Source organism: Chiloscyllium plagiosum, chromosome 30 (assembly GCF_004010195.1).
Source record: "Chiloscyllium plagiosum isolate BGI_BamShark_2017 chromosome 30, ASM401019v2, whole genome shotgun sequence".
Classification (NCBI taxonomy): Eukaryota; Metazoa; Chordata; class Chondrichthyes; order Orectolobiformes; family Hemiscylliidae; genus Chiloscyllium; species Chiloscyllium plagiosum.
Genome location: NC_057739.1, coordinates 32,587,605 through 32,605,787, shown reverse-complemented (window position 1 = coordinate 32,605,787; position 18,183 = coordinate 32,587,605). Strand labels below are relative to the sequence as shown.

At 39.6% G+C, this 18,183-nt stretch overlaps 1 protein-coding gene across 11 annotated transcripts in view; it reads left to right on the top strand.

Moving 5' to 3' along the window:
- LOC122564877 (disabled homolog 2-interacting protein-like) overlaps nt 1-10,626 on the top strand; it is a 684,630-nt gene extending 674,004 nt beyond the window's left edge. For all 11 annotated transcript variants that reach the window (XM_043720268.1, XM_043720274.1, XM_043720269.1 and 8 more), the window contains 2 exons: nt 4,664-4,751; nt 7,862-10,626. In XM_043720268.1, coding sequence (XP_043576203.1) covers nt 4,664-4,751; nt 7,862-8,029 — 256 coding nt within the window. In that variant the 3' untranslated portion in view covers nt 8,030-10,626. The remainder of the gene's footprint in view (nt 1-4,663; nt 4,752-7,861) is intronic.
- The last annotated feature ends 7,557 nt before the right edge of the window (nt 10,627-18,183 follow it).

The following is an 18,183-nucleotide window of genomic DNA, read 5'->3' as shown; positions in this document are numbered from 1 at the left end:
GGTGATGCAGAATTATGGAGAGTACACATTGTGAACTAAATGTTGATGTTGACAGAGTCCAATTACCAATGCATCATTTTGATATTCGAGGATTCTATTGAACAATTAGTCAAGTATTTCCAAGGGAATTGCATACCAAGCCAGTTTCATATTGTCATATTTGAAAGTATGTACCTGAAAGTCACAACAAACACAATTCTTGAGTTAGGATGGTGCTAGCAGAATCCATCAAGTTACAGAAGTTAGTTGGCACGATAGATGCCTGTTTGTGGGGTTTCAAGCTTTTCGATTAATTGTGCATTCTGGGATATTTACTTAATTGCTTACATGCACGTTTGGAATGAGCTAGGGAAGGTTGGCTATAAACTATTTCATACACTAAATGGTCTGAAATAAATCCAGCTATACTGGTTTGTGTGCATGCACACGGGCATAAGTGGGTGGAAGATTTACTTATTACTAGTTGGGGTAGAATCCAAGCACCAGTGCAGGCAAGCCAGAGGTGACTGCTGAAGCTCCAAGCCCAGTTGAATAGGGAGAGTTAGTGGCAGGAAGGACAGTTGTAAGAGCATCCACAACTCTAAAAGGTTTAATGGATGATATATAGGGTGATCAACCTGCTTTTTAGCACAGGTAACACGAAGAAAGCTGAAAGACAAACAGGAATAAGTGCAGATGTTCCTCTCAGGTACTTGAGTGTTACATTCTCCTAATCACCACTGAATTGATCTGGATAGAAATTAAATATTGTGCACAAGTTTCCAGCCTATATTTCATAAGGAGGGGACAGAAAAAAAATTCAGTCTTTAAAGGCTGCCCATGAATAATTATGTAGTCACTTAAAGAGAAGTGCTGCTAATTTTATTTAATGTAAAGACTTAAGGTTTTGTGATGCACAGTAGCAAATACGGAGGCTGTTATGAATATACTTCATACTTAAAAATTTCTGTGGACTTGGGTTAGATAAATTGTGGAGATGCCTGGATGGGTTTACTTTTTCTAAAAAAAATTCAATGAACAATGACATCACAAGACATAGAAGAGACATTGAAATTTTTTTTAAAGTTCCAGTGCCCTCAAGAATGTCATTTTACTGAGTGTAGTGTCAAGGAGCCCTAGCAAAACTGGAATCAGTGGAAATCGGGGTCAAATTCCCCACTGGTTGAAATGCACAAAAGGAAAATGGTTGTTGTTGTAGGTCAGTCATCTCTTCTCCCGCATTTCTTTGCAGGAGTTCCTCAGGGTAGTGTCCAAGGCCCAGCTATCTTCAGGTGCTTCATCTATGGCCTTCCCTCTATCATGAGGTCAGAAGTGGGGATGTTCACTAATGATTGGTGCTGAACTTTGCACACTTACGACTCCTCAGCTACTGAAGCAATCCATGTTCCAATGCAACAAAACCTGGACAATATCTAAGCGTGGGCTGAGAAATGGCAAATGACATTCACACCGCACAACTGCCTGGCAACAACCATCTCCAATAACAGAAACAATCTAACCAACACCCTTTCATATCAATGATGTTACCATCACTGAGTCCTCCACTGTCAACATCCTGGGCTTTACCATTGACCAGAAATTGAACTTGACTCACCATATACTGTGGTGACAAGAACAAGTCAGAAGCTAGGAATACTGCACTGAATAACTCACCTCCTGAATCCCCATACCTGTCCACCACCTACAAGACACAAGTCAGGATTATGAAGGAATATTCCCCACTTGTCTGGCTCCAACAACACTCAACAAGCTTGACACCGGCCAAGACAAAGCAGCCCCTTCACTGGCACCACATTCACAAGCATCCACTCCTTCCGCCACCAATGCTCAGTAGCAGTAGTGTGAACCGTCTACAAAATACACTGGAAAAATTCACGAAAGGTCTTAGGCAGCACCTTTCAAACCATGACCACTTCTATCTAGAAGGACAAGGACAACAGATACATGGGAATACCAGCACCTGCTAATTCCCCTCTAAGCTACACACTGACCTGACTTCGAAATATGTTGCCGTTCCTTCACTGTCTCTGGGTCACAAACTTGGAATTCCCTCCCCAACAGCATTGTGGGTCAATGTTCAGCACATGGACTGCAGTTGAAAGTGGCAGCTCATCACCACCTTCAAGGGCAACTACAGGCGGGCACTAAATGCTGGCCCAGTCAGCGATGCACACGTCCCAAAAATGAATGAAAGGAAATTCATGTGAAACTGCATAATTCCCAATAAATTTCCCTACAGTTTGGAAACAGGCCCTTCGACCCAACTAGTCCACACTGATCCAACGAAGAGTAACCCACCCAGACCCATTTCCCTGACTAATGCACCCAACTCTATGGGCAATTTAACATGGTTGGACTGTGGGAGGATACCGGAGCTCCCAGAGAAAACCCACGCAGACATAGGGAGAATGTGCAAACTCCACATAGACAGTCGCCCAAGGCTGGAATCGAACCCAGGTCCCTGGTACTGTGAGGAAGCAGTGCTAACCACTGAGCCACTGTGCACTCACTTCAGGGAATGCACCTCCACTGTTTTGCATCTGGGGTTTCATGGCTATTTTGTTAGAACAATGTTTGCAGGCTGAGTTTGTTTTCCAATTTTCAGTCAGCTAAAGCCTGGTACAAAACAAGCTGTTCAGCTCACGTCTCCTGTTTCTGAAACTCCTTAATTAGAACATCAGGGAGAAATCTGATGTTTTTTCAGTCACTCCTCCAGAAGAACAAACTGTCAATATTGCTTCTCCTGACCAACCTGTAACTGTCAAGACCAAGAGATAACCAAGTGTGATTAGTGACTTGACCACAGATGCAAGAACACCAGGTCAATAAACTTTGGAACTGCAAAGTTTCTGCATCTTACCTTTTTTGGGGGGCTGTTAAGAATAACTATGCTTAAAAAGGAAAACACTTTGTGGCCAAAGTCAACCTCTGCATAGAGATATCCTTATTCCCCTTCTCCCTGTCTGAGGCAGGTAAATATTTATTTGCATGTCGTAAATTGTGTTAAACAAATCTGAATAATCTTGAATGGATTGTTTATAATGAATGATAATTTTGTGTTTATTTAAGAAATCTGGTTGACGAATTCATTCTAAGCTGAATATGATTGTCTATAATCAGCACTTGAGTGAAATATTTTCATTTTATATTGCAAACCACGTACTAGTGCTTTTTCCCCTATCAGTCACAGTATGGCACAACATTTATTTTGTGATAAAGTGAAGAAGGGGTTATAGCAAAATTGGTGCCAAGTTGAGTCAGTCAAAGACATACCCATGAGACAAGGCTGTAATTTTACTGGATGTATGTGAAGAAAAGAGTGGTGCCACCACAGAAGATGTTAGTTTCCTTGCAACAAATGACAGTTCTAAATCTGACTGGCAGTTTGTCCTGGAAGCAGTGTAACCATTTCTGAATAGTTATTAACTTCCAGGTAGTTTCACCTCTCTGCATTGTTATTAATTATTAGATGGCTAGAACATTGCAGGTAAATTTAAGATATCACCTCCAGTTTTCCATTCATTAGATTAGATTCCCCTACAGTGTGGAAAAAGGCCATTCATCCCATCAAGTGCACACCAACCCTCTGAAGACTACCCCACCTAGACCCATTTCCCTCTGACTAATGCACCTAACACTATGGGCAATTTAGCCTGGCCAATCTATCTGACCTGCACAATGTGGAAGGAAACTGAAGCACCTGAACAAAACCCACACAAGACAGTCGCCTGAGGCTGGAATCAAACCCTAGGTCCCTGGTACTGTGAGGCTGCAGTGCTAGCCACTGAGACACCGTGCCGCCCATCCTAGTGAATGTTTTGCATATGACTTGCATCAAAATTCAAAAATTATCAGTGTTTTATTCTGTATCCAAGGACTTCTTGAGAGCTAGTCAGTGTTATTCTTAGTTACTTTTTTAAAGTACTTGCTGCTGTCCTCATGATTCACTCAATCAAATGAGCAGTAGGTTAACAAGGTCCCAGATTTAGCTGATCTCCACCAAAATGGCAGAATAAAGGTGATGTGGCCCAGGTTACAGTGCCATCTGTTGCAGAGGTATGTAATAACATCTCTGAACAAGTTAAGTAGAAAAAAAACAATTAAGTGATTCTAAGGGGGTCATATGGTGTGGTGGTCATACCTTTTGAGCCAGAAGGTGCCAGTTCAAGTCTCATCCGATCCAGCGATGGTATAATAACATCTTTGAACAGGTTATTAAAAAAATCTCGAAAAATGATCATTGAAGAAGGAAACTTCAGCTGGATTCTTGCTGTTCACTGTTAGTCAAGTGTGAATTTTGGGTCGTAAGGCTTTGGATGTAATACTGCTTTGCTGACACCAACTGAAAATGTTCAGAAAAATAAAATTCATGTGACTGAAGTACTGAAGGAGTACTTAAACAATACAAAACTGTAGGAGGGAGGGGAAAATTCTGACTCTTATGGGCTCAAGTTCAGTAAAACCTTCTCCCGTGCAATTAAACAGGATTGCTTTAATACATTACAGATTGTTGAATGTTAAAAGCGGTGTTGGTATCTCATTACACAATGTAATGGACATTGTTTATCAGAGATTTGTCTGATTGACTGAGCTTTAAAGTCTGTTTGATCAGTTAAACCAAACTAATTGAACGTGCTGTGTTGCTTATGTTTTCTCCTTATAGATTAATGGCTGTTGAAGATGAGCTGAAGAAAGATCATGCAGAGATGCAGGCAGCAGTAGACTCTAAGCAAAAGATCATTGAGGCACAGGTTAGATGCTGTTTCTCACCTTTTATACAACAAAGTCGGACATAAACTGGGGATGCTACCCAACAATTAATGGAGGGTAAAAAGCAAGCTACAAAAGTTACCTTGGAAGCCATTCAGCCTCTAAATAAGAAATGGGTGTCTGCTTCAGCAGGATGGTGTGCAAGCACAGTCTGAACCATAAGGAAAGCTTGGATCTTTGCTTAATCGGAATTTAATAGCCTGGGCTGAGGCACCTCAAATTCTACCTCTGAAGAAACTAGTTTAATAGATATCTGTGCTGCCTCTAGAAGTATTCACAATCAAAACTTCCAGATAGTATTTCTCCCGAGTCTGAAACAGATTATAGTAAAATCAATTTATAAAGGCACTGAATGTTGGAATAGTCACATCATAGAAGTCCTTTCAATCCATTATGTCCATGTCAGTTCTCTGCAAGAATGACTTTGAATTTTCCCCTTAGCCCTGAAAATTCTATCTTCGAATTGTGGGATTATTGGTTAATAATCCCAGAATTGCTACAGCATAGGTGGTGGTCACTTAGCCCACCTTGTGTGCTTCATCTGTATTAGAGTGCCAACCTTCTAATTATATCCCCGTACATCATTTCTATCCAAATAATCATCCATTACCCTATGAAGGCCTCAATTGAACCTGCCACCACCACATTTTCAGGCAGCATAGCTTAACAACTCATTGTGTTAAAAAAAAGTGTTTTTTCCTCACATCACCCTTACTTCATTTGCATAGCACTTCAAGTCTGTGGCCTCTTGTTTTTTTTCTTATCATGAGTGAGAACAGCTTCTCCCTGTTTAATCTATCCAAACTGCTCATGATTTTGAAAATCTCTACCAAATCTCCTCTCAGTCGTCTTCTCTCCAAGGAGACGGTCTCAACGTCTTCAAACTATCCTCAAAACTGGTTCCAAGAACAAGAAATTTAATGCTTGTAAACTTTTTTAAAGACATGATTGAATCTGCCTCCTCCACATTCTCAGGCAGTACATTCCCACTCATTATGTAAAAGCGTTTAACACCCATGTTATCTTTATCTTTAAATCTGTGTCTGCTGATTCTCGACCCTGCTGCAAATGGAAATATGATGCCTTTTTAAACAACAAATCTTTTGCTTCTAAATGGTTTGAATCTCTCTATTCTCTGCTTAATTATGTATCTGTCAAGTGCCTCTTAAACGTTGCTATTGTACCCACCTCCACCACCTCCTCTGACAGTGCATTTCAGGCATTTACCGCCCTCTGTGTAAAAACGAATCTCTCACATCTCCTTTTACCTTAAACCTACATCCCTTAGTAATTGACATTTCTACATTGAGAAAAAAAGACTCAGATTATCCATACCCCTCATTATTTTGTAAACTTCTATCATCTTTCTCAGTTGGATCTGTATGGTTTGAATCTTGCATTTTTATTTGGCCAGTGCCAGTTTTGATGTTTGCAGTCACAATCAGTATCATCTGCTCATAAGGGGTGAGGAGGCAAATGACAAGTATGTTTTTCTTTCTGCTGCTATCGTGGTCTGTTTTGCTCCTGGAATGAATAGGGCATAGCTATTATGGAAGGTGAAAACTATGACTGTATAGTAGATGGTAGATTTCCTCAACAATTGAGCAGGTTGCAAAGAGGTCATGTAGGTGAGTCGTGTTGTAGTTGTGATCGGTGGGTGTAGTGAAGAGATAGCAAAGAAAAATTGTGCATTCACACTGGCAGATTGGAGGAGGTCATTGGGTTTGGTAAGTTTTCTTGACCTGAGAATCATTCCAAACGCAACATGACTCCTGCTTCACCAGAAAAATGAGAAGATTCTGCCAACTGGATCACATTTGTGACCTGTAAACTCAGTATAAATCTAGTTACAAGAGATGTTTAATTACATAATATCATCCTCCCTGCATTAGGTTCCACAGTTTATTATTTGCATTTTTTCTGCACAATCTGATTTATGTGAGTCAGATTTATTGCATGGCTCTCATGTTTTATAATAGGTCTTGTACTAAAATTGGTGCCTGTAATTCTGCTGCATTTGTTGAACTGATACAGGCTGACAGTGTAATTGCGTTGAATTTTGTCTCCAAACCATTTGTCATAAAAATTCTGACAATTGTTCAATTATATGACATGTGCTCCCAATGTTAATTAAAATAAATTACCCCAAATTTGAATTATTAATGGATTATTCTTGCTGTACTTGCCTTTGTTTCAACTGTTAAGCAATAAATTTTAGAAGCAGAATGACAACGCAGTCTTTGTTAATGTAAACTTAGAATAAAGGTGTTGCAAAACATGTGAGCAGAGCTGCTCTTACACATAACTTGCAGGTGGTTACGCATAGATATTGACAGAGATCAAGGAGAAACATCCTTGAGTGGGAAATAGAATTCAGCGTTTAGAAAGAAAAATAGCCAAACTAGGGAGGGACAGGATGTGATCCTGTAAAGAAAAAAACTCTATGAAAAGATTAAAGTTAATAGTTAGCTTTCAGAGTGTCTTCATGTCTTTTGTGTAATTAATTGCAGACCTTAAATTTCAGACCTTACAATTCAGTCCAACCTCAGATATGTACATTAGCACAAACAAATATCAAAACAGAACAAATAAGAAATTTGCAAGAAGCCAAAGGCTTACAGAAACCTAAAGCACCCCTAAATCCCCTGCACGCATGGTAACTCTTAGCTTCAGTTGATTGAATATTTGCCTCCATAAAGTTTTGGGAATTTTGGGAAACTCCAGAGAGACAGCACAGGTCACAACCTTCCCAGGGTTTTAAGCTTGAGCTTGATCCTGAAGCATTCCCTCCTGCTCGGTTTGTGGGATTGGGTAGTGGGGTCTGTTCTAAGCAATGTAACAGTCTAGTGGCTTCGGAGATGCCACAGAGATTAACTTAATCTGTTTTCTTGTTAGAATGCTTCAAGGCTAGCTTTTGTTCAGGAGAATACTTCAGTTCACGGTATACTTCAGGAGAAGTTAATTGAGAGCTCTTATGCTGAAATCTTCAAAAAATGATAGTCATTTTTATAAGTCTGTGTAACTTATGTTCTTTGTAAAACAATAACTGTATCTGACCCATTTAAACTGAAGGACACATTGTTTTCAACAGGAGAAACGCATTGTCTCACTAGATGCAGCTAATGCCCGACTGATGAGTGCCCTGTCACAGCTGAAGGAGCGATACAGCATGCAAAGCCGCAATGGCATCTCCCCGACCAATCCCACTAAACTACAAATCACTGAAAACGGGGAATTCAGAAATAGCAGCAATTGCTAGATTGATGATCCATAACTGCAAATGACATTAGTATGATGAGTGCTTACAACACAAGATGTGTTAAAGCACAGGCAACAGTTAGGCTAACAGAGAAACGTGTGTCCAAATATCTTTTGATTAAGTTTGTTTGTTTATAAGAAGTTCCTTTACATGGTTACTTGGACAAAGAAGCATGTTAATCAGAAAAAAAATGTAGTAAACCTTGGAAAGTTTCAGACCAACATGTTGCACTGGAGTACCCCTGTAATGTTTAAGATGTGGGGCGTCGAATCTCAACTTAGCGTGCAGTCGGATTTCAAAGATGAAATTACCATAACCGTAAAACAGTGCTGAAAAATTCTGTTTTACACCAGTGCAGATTCTGTTTGATTACTCCTGGGCCTCACCATTTTTAATGCTCAACTATAATATCCTCAACGTCAAGTGGATCCGCTGAACAGTTCACCTTGTGAAATGCCTCAGAGCAGAAACTGGGAAGTTTGGCTATTACTTTATTGCCACTATAATTAGGTATACAGACCCTAATGAAACACCAGTTTTATAGAAGCTACAGTGCTTTATTCCCTCGTTATGTATCACTTAATTTACTGATAATTAGTATTTTCCAATTTTGAACTCCCATGTGCTTCAGCAGATGCTTGTTGCTGTTGACACCTCTCTCGCTCAGTGTTTATAATCGCACTTTTACCATGCACATGAAGTTTTTTTGGGAATATGATTTTCTTATTTTTGAAGCCTTTTATAAGGAAATGCTACATGTTAAAGTTCATGGAAACATGCGGATTCACATATATTCACCTGGATTCTACTACTCAACATGTTCACCGAGGTAAAGCTATCCTCTAATTACAGAAGAATGCTTTGAGGGCTTGAAACTACAACAAGAAAGTTACTAAATTGATATCAGAGTGAGGATTGCTTTGGGAGGTGCTGCATAGAAGTTACTTACTGAGAAAGCTTGATACAACATGACTTTTTGACTGAATAATCGAAAGTGATACAAAATACAGCTCCTGAATCAAAGTGATATGTGAAAGAAGCAGATGGTAGGCTTGTACTCACCAAGTTTGTGAATCACTACTTTTGGATGCATTTAATATTTATTTAATCTTGTCAGTTATCTTCAGAAAACTTCTTAAGTTGGTTTTATTTTCATTTATGCACCATATTCTTTTAAAAAGTCCTTTAACTATAAAAGGCTTTTCTGTACAAATTGATGGTCTTGGTGCATTTTCCATATTCTGCTGTTCCCAGAGAAACAGATGGACACTGTTGTTTCAAAAACAATTCTGATTTTAAAACTAAACCTTTAAAATGATACAGTAAGATTAGTTCTATTAAAATTTATACTTTGTGTGTGTTTTGTGAGGGTATTTAAAAACCCAAGAGAAAGATTAACTTTCCTCCTGAAAATTTTTACTTTTAACTGTGTCAGTCAATTTTTGCATCAGTACTGTGTTAAAATCCTATGTATCTGAAAAACTGTATATAGTTAACATCTGTTTCTGGTACTGCTTGTCTCAAAGTCGCGGCAGAGTGACTGCATCTTTAACTGCTGTTTATGTTGTTAAAAATGTCTGAAATGCCAGTGGTGGCAAATTAAAACCACTTTATATAGGCAAACAAAATCACTGTGTGATTGCAATCTGTGGTTCTGTAGTTCAAGACCATTTGTTATACTTATTGACTTTTCAGATTTGCAGCATCTTAAGTTGCGTTTGTATTTAGCTACACTGACACATGACAAGTATCATGACTGCACCAGTGATTCGGTATAATAAGCCCACTAGCCAGTTCAGTGGTTTCACAGAGGGGGAGAAAGAGGGAATAATTCTGTGTACTGATTTAAGCACTGCTATGGAATGCAAGAAGCCGAAAGGGAAAAACAACATAACGTCCTGAAATTCTACACACTAGCAAAAATAAGACGTGCCATACATCCTATAAACAGCATAAAACAAGTAAAATTTTTTAAATGCACTGCTAAAACCAGAACATTCCTAGCCATACCCATGTAGCAATTAAACAAAGATGGCCTTTCTTAGGATTTAAAAAATATTTGTTTGTAGATGCATTTAAAAAAGGTTTTATAATTTTCAGTTTTTAAATGCATGTAACATACTCTGCATCTGTAAAAGACCATGTTGGTAATTTGAATTAAACTACACATTGTTAATTTTATTTATTTTATAAACTGTGGAGGCCCTTTAAAAAGGTAAATGTCTAAAAGTCATAGGTATCATTTCTCGGTGTTTCGACTCCTGCGCAGTAAACGGAAAGCCACAGACCTTGAAGTGGTGCTTTCCCATGTAAATCACATTTTAATGCCTCAAATCAAAGTGAAAATTGATGGAGACAGAGAGAAACGTCTGGGAGAGTTAGAGGCCTGAGTATGTGGGAGTGTGTGGAGAAGAAATAGAGTCATAGAGATGTACTGCACGGAAACAGACCCTTTGGTCCAACTCATCCATGCCGACCAGATATCCCAATCCGATCTAGTCCCAGTTGTCAGCACTTGGCATATATCCCTCTAAACCCATCCTATTCATATACCCATCCAGATGCCTTTTAAATGTTGCAATTATACGAGCTTCCATCACTTCCTCTGGCAGCTCTTTCCATACACGCACCACCCTGTGTGAAAACGTTGCCCCTTAGGTCTCTTTTATATCTTTCCCCTCTCACCCTAAACCTATGCCCTCTAGTTCTGGCCTCCCCCCATGCCAGGGATGAGACCTTGTTCTGTTTATCCTATCCATGCCCCTCCTGATTTTATAAAACACTATAAGGTCACACCTCAGCCTCCAATCTCCAGGGAAAACAGCCCAACCTAATCAGTCTCTCCCTATACCTTAAATCCTCCACCAATGGCAACATCCTTGTAAATCTTTTCTGATCCCTTTCAAGTTTCACAACATTCTTCTGATAGGAAGGAGACCAGAATTGCACGCAGTATTCCAAAAGTGGCTGAACCAATGTCCTGTTCGGCCACAACATGACCTCCCAATCCCTATATTCAATGCTTTGACCAATAAAGGAAAGCATACCAAATGCCACTACCCTATCTACCTACGGCTCTACTTTCAAGGAACTATCAGCCTGCATTCCAAGCTCTCTTTGTTCAGCAATGCTCTCCAGGACCTTACCATTAAGTGTATAAGTCCTGTTCTGATTTGCTTTTCCATAATGCAGCACGTCACCTTTATCTAAATTAAACTCCATCTGCCACTTCTCAGCCCATTGGCCTATCTGATGAAGAGCCTGTTATACTCCGAGGTAAACTACACCTCCAATTTTGGTGTCATCTGCAAATTTACTAACTGTACCTCTTATGTTCACATCCAAATAATTTTTTATAAATGATGAAAAGCAGTGGACCCAGCACCGATCCTCGTGACACACCACTGGTCACAGGCCTTCAGTCCGAAAAACAACCCTCCACTACCACCACCCTGTGTCTTCTACCTTAAGCCAGTTCTGTATCCAAATGACTTGTTCTCCCTGTATTCCGTGAGATCTAATCTTGCTAATCAATCTCCCATGAGGAACCTTGTCGAACGCCTTACTGAAGTCCATATAGATCACGTCTACTGCTCTGCCCTCATCAATCCTCTTTGTTACTTCTTCAAAAAACTCAATCAAGTTTGTGAAACATGATTTCCCATGCAATAAGCTATGCTGACTGTCCCTAATCAGTCCTTGCCTTTCTAAATACATGTAGATCCTGTCCCTCAGGACTCCCTCCAACAACTTGCCCATCACCAATGCTCGCTGATCTATAGTTCCCTTGCTTGTCCTTACCACCTTTCTTAAATAATGGTACCACGTTAGCCAACCTCCAGTCTTCCAGCACCTCACCTTTGACAATTGATGATACAAATATCTCAGCAAGGGGTCCAGTAATCACTTCCCTAGCTTCCCACAGAGTTCTAGAGTACACCTGATCAGGTCCAATGTTGGGTGGGAGGGGAGGTAATATTTGACTGAGGTGGGAGACTAACAGATTAAGCCACATCTACCAACAAAAAAAATTGTGAACATTTAAAAAGTAAGCATACCACAGTACACACTGCAGTGCCACCACCATAGCTACAGAGTTAGTGACCCCAAAATCAAAGTGCAGATTTTTCACTGAAAAAAAAATGTACATATTTAGAAGATTCTGTAAAAGTCCTAAAGTGTTTTGAACAAGCTGCAGTAGGAGCTTTAACAGCACTACGTTTCAAGATGCCAGTGGCCTGAAGGTCTGCAGATAGAAGCTTTCCGAAAAGGTGACTCTGCTCAGTCTCCTCAAACATAGCATCATGCCAAAGATTTTGCATCTTTTGGCATCTTGGGATACTGCGAGTTTGTTATTTCCATGAGCAGTTCTTAGATTAAAATACAGACTTATTCCCAGTCCATGAAAAATCCACAGACATCTACAATTTTTGTCTGTAATGTTGGAATGAAAAAAGATACAGGAACAGGTTAGTTCAAATAGTAATTGTGTTGTTTTGGAATTTCTAGCTTTTAAATGCTATGTTGAAAACAATAGCCATCATACTTTTTCTAGAACTGAATTTAAAATGCGATTGTACTATCACAGAATTTAAGGCACGTGTCTAGTACTTTAACTTGCTGCAAACAAAGAATTTAAAATAGTTCAAATTATTTCTGTCCTTCGACGCAGTGTTAAAGGACATACCTCCATTAACTGGTGTTTACTGATACTTGTCCCTTGGAAAGCTGTTGTATGTTTTATATCCTTACACTTTTGTAAGTATGTTTAAAGTATTTGCTGGACTCACTTCAGCTTACTTAACCTGTAATAATGTACAAAGAAGTTGGTTGTGTTAAATATGTGGCTGTGCAATTTATGTACATTTGCAACTAGACTTATTAAAGTTTTATTTAGCTATTTTAACTGAATTTGTGTCATGTCATTGTTATAATGCATTTGATTCTTGGAACATTATTGCTACAGACATTTCCACACAAATAAATGAAGGCAAGACAAATTAGTTTGGTTGATATTTGTGTAGTATGCATTGAGAAAGAAAACAATTCAAGAGGATACAAACAAGCTGAAGGAAGATGTGGACACATGATATGAAATTCAATGCAGAAATAATACACTGTGGAAGTAAGAATGAAAGGAAACTTTACAAACACCAAATGTTCAGTTTTAATGCAGCGAGAGACAGGCAGACGTGGCAGGGGACAGGACAGGATGGCTGCAAAATACAGTACATGATCCGAGTCAGTTGGGTGCACATGGACAGGAGCTTGACTTGGTTCAAGTCAGGTGGTTGGAGCAATGTGTGGCCATTATACCCAGCACAGAATGAGTACTGTCTCCCCCAGAGTGAGGGAAGAATGATTGAGGAGCACTGTGTATGACAAACAACAATCCACAAAGTAATCCAACTTAAATCTGTATGTAAAAACTAGTTTCCTTAGAAATATCATTGTGAACATTTTAAATGGAGCACTTTCAAGCATATTATGTAGTGGTCCATAACACAGCCATTTGTAAAGGGATGCTTCAAGCTTAAACGATCGTATAGTGCCTGCACAGAGTGCAAAATCAAAGGTGTCTACCATCTTTCTTTCTAAGACACTAGTTTGTCTCAGGCTGTTGTAATGTGTTTAATTCTGGGTCCTATACTTTAGGAACAAATCAGAGAGGTTTAGAACGTTAGACACATTAGATTAGATTCTCTACAGTATGGAAACAGGCCATTTGGCCCAACAAGTCCACACCGACCCTCCAAAGAGTAACCCACACAGCCATTTCCATCTGATTAATACACCTAACACTATGGGCAATTTCACCTGACCTGCACATCTTTGGATTATGGGAGGAAATCAGTACCTGGAGGAAACCCATGCAGACATGGGGAGAATGTGCAAACTCCACACAGTCTCCCTAAACTAGAATCCAACCCAGGTCCCTGGTGCTGTGAGGCAGCAGTGCTAACCACTGAGCCACTATGCCAGTCCTGTAGACTGTTTACTTTTCTGCAGTAAGATTGAACAGAGAGAAGATTTGATGAAGGCATTTAAAATCTTGTCTCACTCTTCAGTTCTAAAGAAGCCCATTAGACTCTAAACATTAACTTGGTTTCTTTCTCCAAAGATGCTGCCAGACCTGCTGAAATACCTGAAATAAAAAAAATTGAAGGGATATGAGGAAGAGCAGGGACTTGGATGAACAAAGTGCTGAATGGTCTCCGATTTGAATTTATGACCAATTATGATGTCATGATGTTTATCTATAAATTATGAATATAAAAGATTCAAGTTATGATATAAAATTCACAAATTTACATTTGAGATTAGAAAGGGAAAAAAATCTCCACAAAATCACATGCCCATTTGGAATTTTTTTAAAAACTGCATTGCAAACTAAATAATTAAAATAGAGATGCAGGGTCAGGTGGTGTACTGGACCTGTGTGATATGGGAGCTGATGGACACTGGGAGCCAGTGTTAGTTGCTTGAGTTATCTCAGGAATGTGTCTTGAAAAATGTTCTGGGATTTACATATTAATTAATCACTTAGAGTGGGGTTGTAGGTTTTGATTAAAGAGTTAACAGTAATCTAGGTTTGTTCAATACGTCACATCACATGAATAACATTTTGATCTTGTACTATAAATTCTGTGTCCTATGCCCCAATAGCTACCTGATGAAAGAGCAGTACTTCCAAATAAACCTGCTGGACTATAACCTGGTGTTGTGTGATTTTTAACTTTGTCCATCCCAGTCCAACATCGGCACCTCCACATCAATTAAGAAAGTAATATTAGCACTTTTGGAAAATTATAATTTAAGTAACAAAGTTTGCATGGCTTCATGAAAAGGAAATAGTGTCTGACCAATTTATTAAAATTTTGAGATGGCCTCAATCAGAATGGAGAGAGGAGTGCCAGTAGATGTGTTTTATTTGGACTTCCCAGGCATTCAACAAAGTACCACACAAAAGATTAAATCATCAGATAAGAATCGGCAATGTTGGAGGTCATATATTGACATAGATTGAGAACTGGCTCATCGACAAGAAACAGTGAGTGGGGTTCTGCAGGGATCAGTGCTAGGACCACAAGTATTTACAATATATTAAATGACTTGGAGCAAGGAAATGAATATACTGAAGACAGATTTACAGATGACAAAGTGGCAGAAAGGCATGTTGGGATACGAATAGTACAAACAGACATTGATAGGTTCAGTGAGTGGGAAAATGTGAAGTTGGAGAATAAAAGAACATAATATTACTTAAAATTGAGAAAAACTGCCGGAACGCTGAAACACAAACAGACTTGCAGGTACTTGTGCCCACAACACAGAAAACTAACACACACATACATCAGGTAATAGAGTCATAGAAATGTATGCCCATGGTATACAGATATCCTAAATTAATCCAGTCCCAGTAGCCAGCACTTGGCCCTTCTAAACCCATCCTATTCATATACCCATCCAGATGCCTTTTAAATGTTGTAATTGTACTAGAACTCCCCTACGCTGGGGCAAATTCTTTGGTTATTCACCCGATCCATGCCCTTCGTGATTTTAAAAACTTCTATAAAGTTCACTCCTTAGCCTCAGACGCTCCAGGAAAAATAACTGCAGGTTAGTCAGCCTCTCCCTATAGCTCAAATCTGACAACCCTGGCAATATCCTTGTAATCTTTCACAAACCCTTTCAAGTTTCACAAAATCTTTCCTATAGAGGGAGACCAGAATTGCACACAATATTCCAATTGTGGCCGAACCAATGTCCTGTACAACCGCAACTCCTATACTCAATGCACTCACCAATAAAGGCAAGCATACCAATCACCTTCACTACCTTCTCTACCTGCGACTCCACTTTCAAGGAACTATGACCCTGCACCCCAAGGTCTCTGACTGGCAATAATCAGGAAGGCTAATGGAATCTTAATCATTTTATCCCCAGGGGGGTTGGAGTAAGAGAGTAGTGATGTCTTACTGTAACTGTACAAGGTGCTAGTGAGACCACATCTGGAGTATGTGACCAGTTTTGGTCCCCTCATTTTAGAACATATTTTATTTTATTGGAGACAGTTCAGAGAAGGTTCACTAGAATGATCTCTGGTATGGAGGGATGGTCTTATGAATAAAGTCTTAACAGACTGAACTCATTGGAGTAAACAATGAGAGGTAATCTCATTACAGGATTAAGGGTTCTGACAGAGTAAATGCTGGGACAATGTTTCCTCTCATTGAAGCATCCAGGACCAGAGGGTGACTTGAGGTGAGAAGAATTTCTTCTCTCAGTGTGTTGAGTGTCTTTGGAACACCTTGCGACAGAGAGCTGTGGGGACACAGTCTTATATTTTTAAGAGGTAAAAACAATGACTGCAGATGCTGGAAACCAGATTCTGGATTAGTGGTGCTAGAAGAGCACAGCAGTTCAGGCAGCATTAACCCTACTGCGAATCCTCTTACAAGGATGCCTGCCTTGAAGAAGTTTTCCTCCTCTCTCTACAAGAATCTCAGGGAGTCCCTCTCCCACTGCAACTCTCTACTCTACTTTCTCCCCACCCCCACCCTCCTCTAGCTTATCTCTCCACGCTTCAGGCTCTCTGCATTTATTCCTTATATGTTTAAGGTTGAGATAAATTCTTGATCAGTAGCAGAATCAAGGGTTATGGGAAAAAACAGGAAAGCAGATAGGGAATGCCAGATCCTATCGAATGACAGAGCAGGCTTAAAGGGGTGACTGGCCTACACCTGTTCCCATTTCTTATGTCTTATCACCTTATAGTAGGTAGTTGGCACAAAGTTTTAGAGTAGACACCATGGCAGCTAATTGCCTGACTTATACCTTTACTTGCATTGCTTTCTCTTGCTTTTAAGTCTCTCTCTCTCTCGCTCTTTTATCAGTCTCCCTCTTTCCTGTTTAGGAAGATATATGATAATGTTGCAATCCAGTTCATTGTCGACAGGTACCCAAGGGAGCTTCACTCTGATCAACAACATTCTTTATCTGACCAGTCAGCCCTTGATGCTGACAGCTGATATACTCTGCCTCACTCAACTCAAAGTGAAAAGCATAAGAACACATCCCTAAAGATGACAATATAAAAGTGTTTGTTTGAATAAAAGAGAGAACATTTTAGATATTTTAACAATCCCTTGGATCTCAAAGTAAAATTCAAGGGGTGAAACCTGGTTGATACCAAATTGTGGACACAGGTTTGGGACAGCAGCTGTGTTCAGCTCCTCAGGCAGGCAAACTGTGCTCAAAACATGCGGCGTTGGAGAAGTACAGCCGATCAGGCAGCATCCGAGGAGCAGGAGAGTTGACATTTTGAGCATAAGTCCTTCATCAAGCTGATGCTCAAAACATCAACTCCCTTGCCCCTTGGATGCTGCCTGACCTGCTGTGCTTTTCCAGCACCACTCGCTTTGACTCTGATCTCCAGCATCTGCAGTCCTCACTTTCTCCCAGGCAAACTGTAAAACCAACTGCATTTTTGTTAGGAGACTTGCAACTGAATTTTTGCAATTGTCTCTCATAAAAGACAGAACAGAAAAGATACTAATGTAAACTTGCTCCTTATATGCCCTCTAATCACTTTGAAATTTCTATCATATAGAATGCTTGTAATGTAGGACTGGTCATTAACTGTGTTTTTAAATTAAAAGGCCAACTTCAACATTACACATCTTTTAAATTTCCTATTCACCACTTTCCTGTTATCTACTAACTTGTTTGTCTACTTTTGTTACTACATGATTATTACATGTTTGCACATTTTTAACCGATTACTTAGGCAATATGAATTTTGTGATGTAAAGTCAAACTGCATTTCAGCTTTCAGGCTGAGAGGGAGAGATTTCTGAATAGAATACCACTCTTAATTATTTTAATATGCAGCCCAGGGTAACCTATCCCATTGGTTGGCTGCACATGAGGATCTAATAGAATGCATAATACCTTCTAATTCTAACTAGTCCCCAGCTCCTAGAAGCTGCATTTCCCTCTTTAAAAATAATAGGATGCTGTGCCATTTCTTCACAGATTACGATTTTAGGAAAACTTGTATCATTGTTGCAGGTCAGCTGATAGCTAGCCAGGCCTGTGATTACCAGATTCTCCCACAGTGGGCACAAGTGAAGGTATAGCTGCTACTGGGA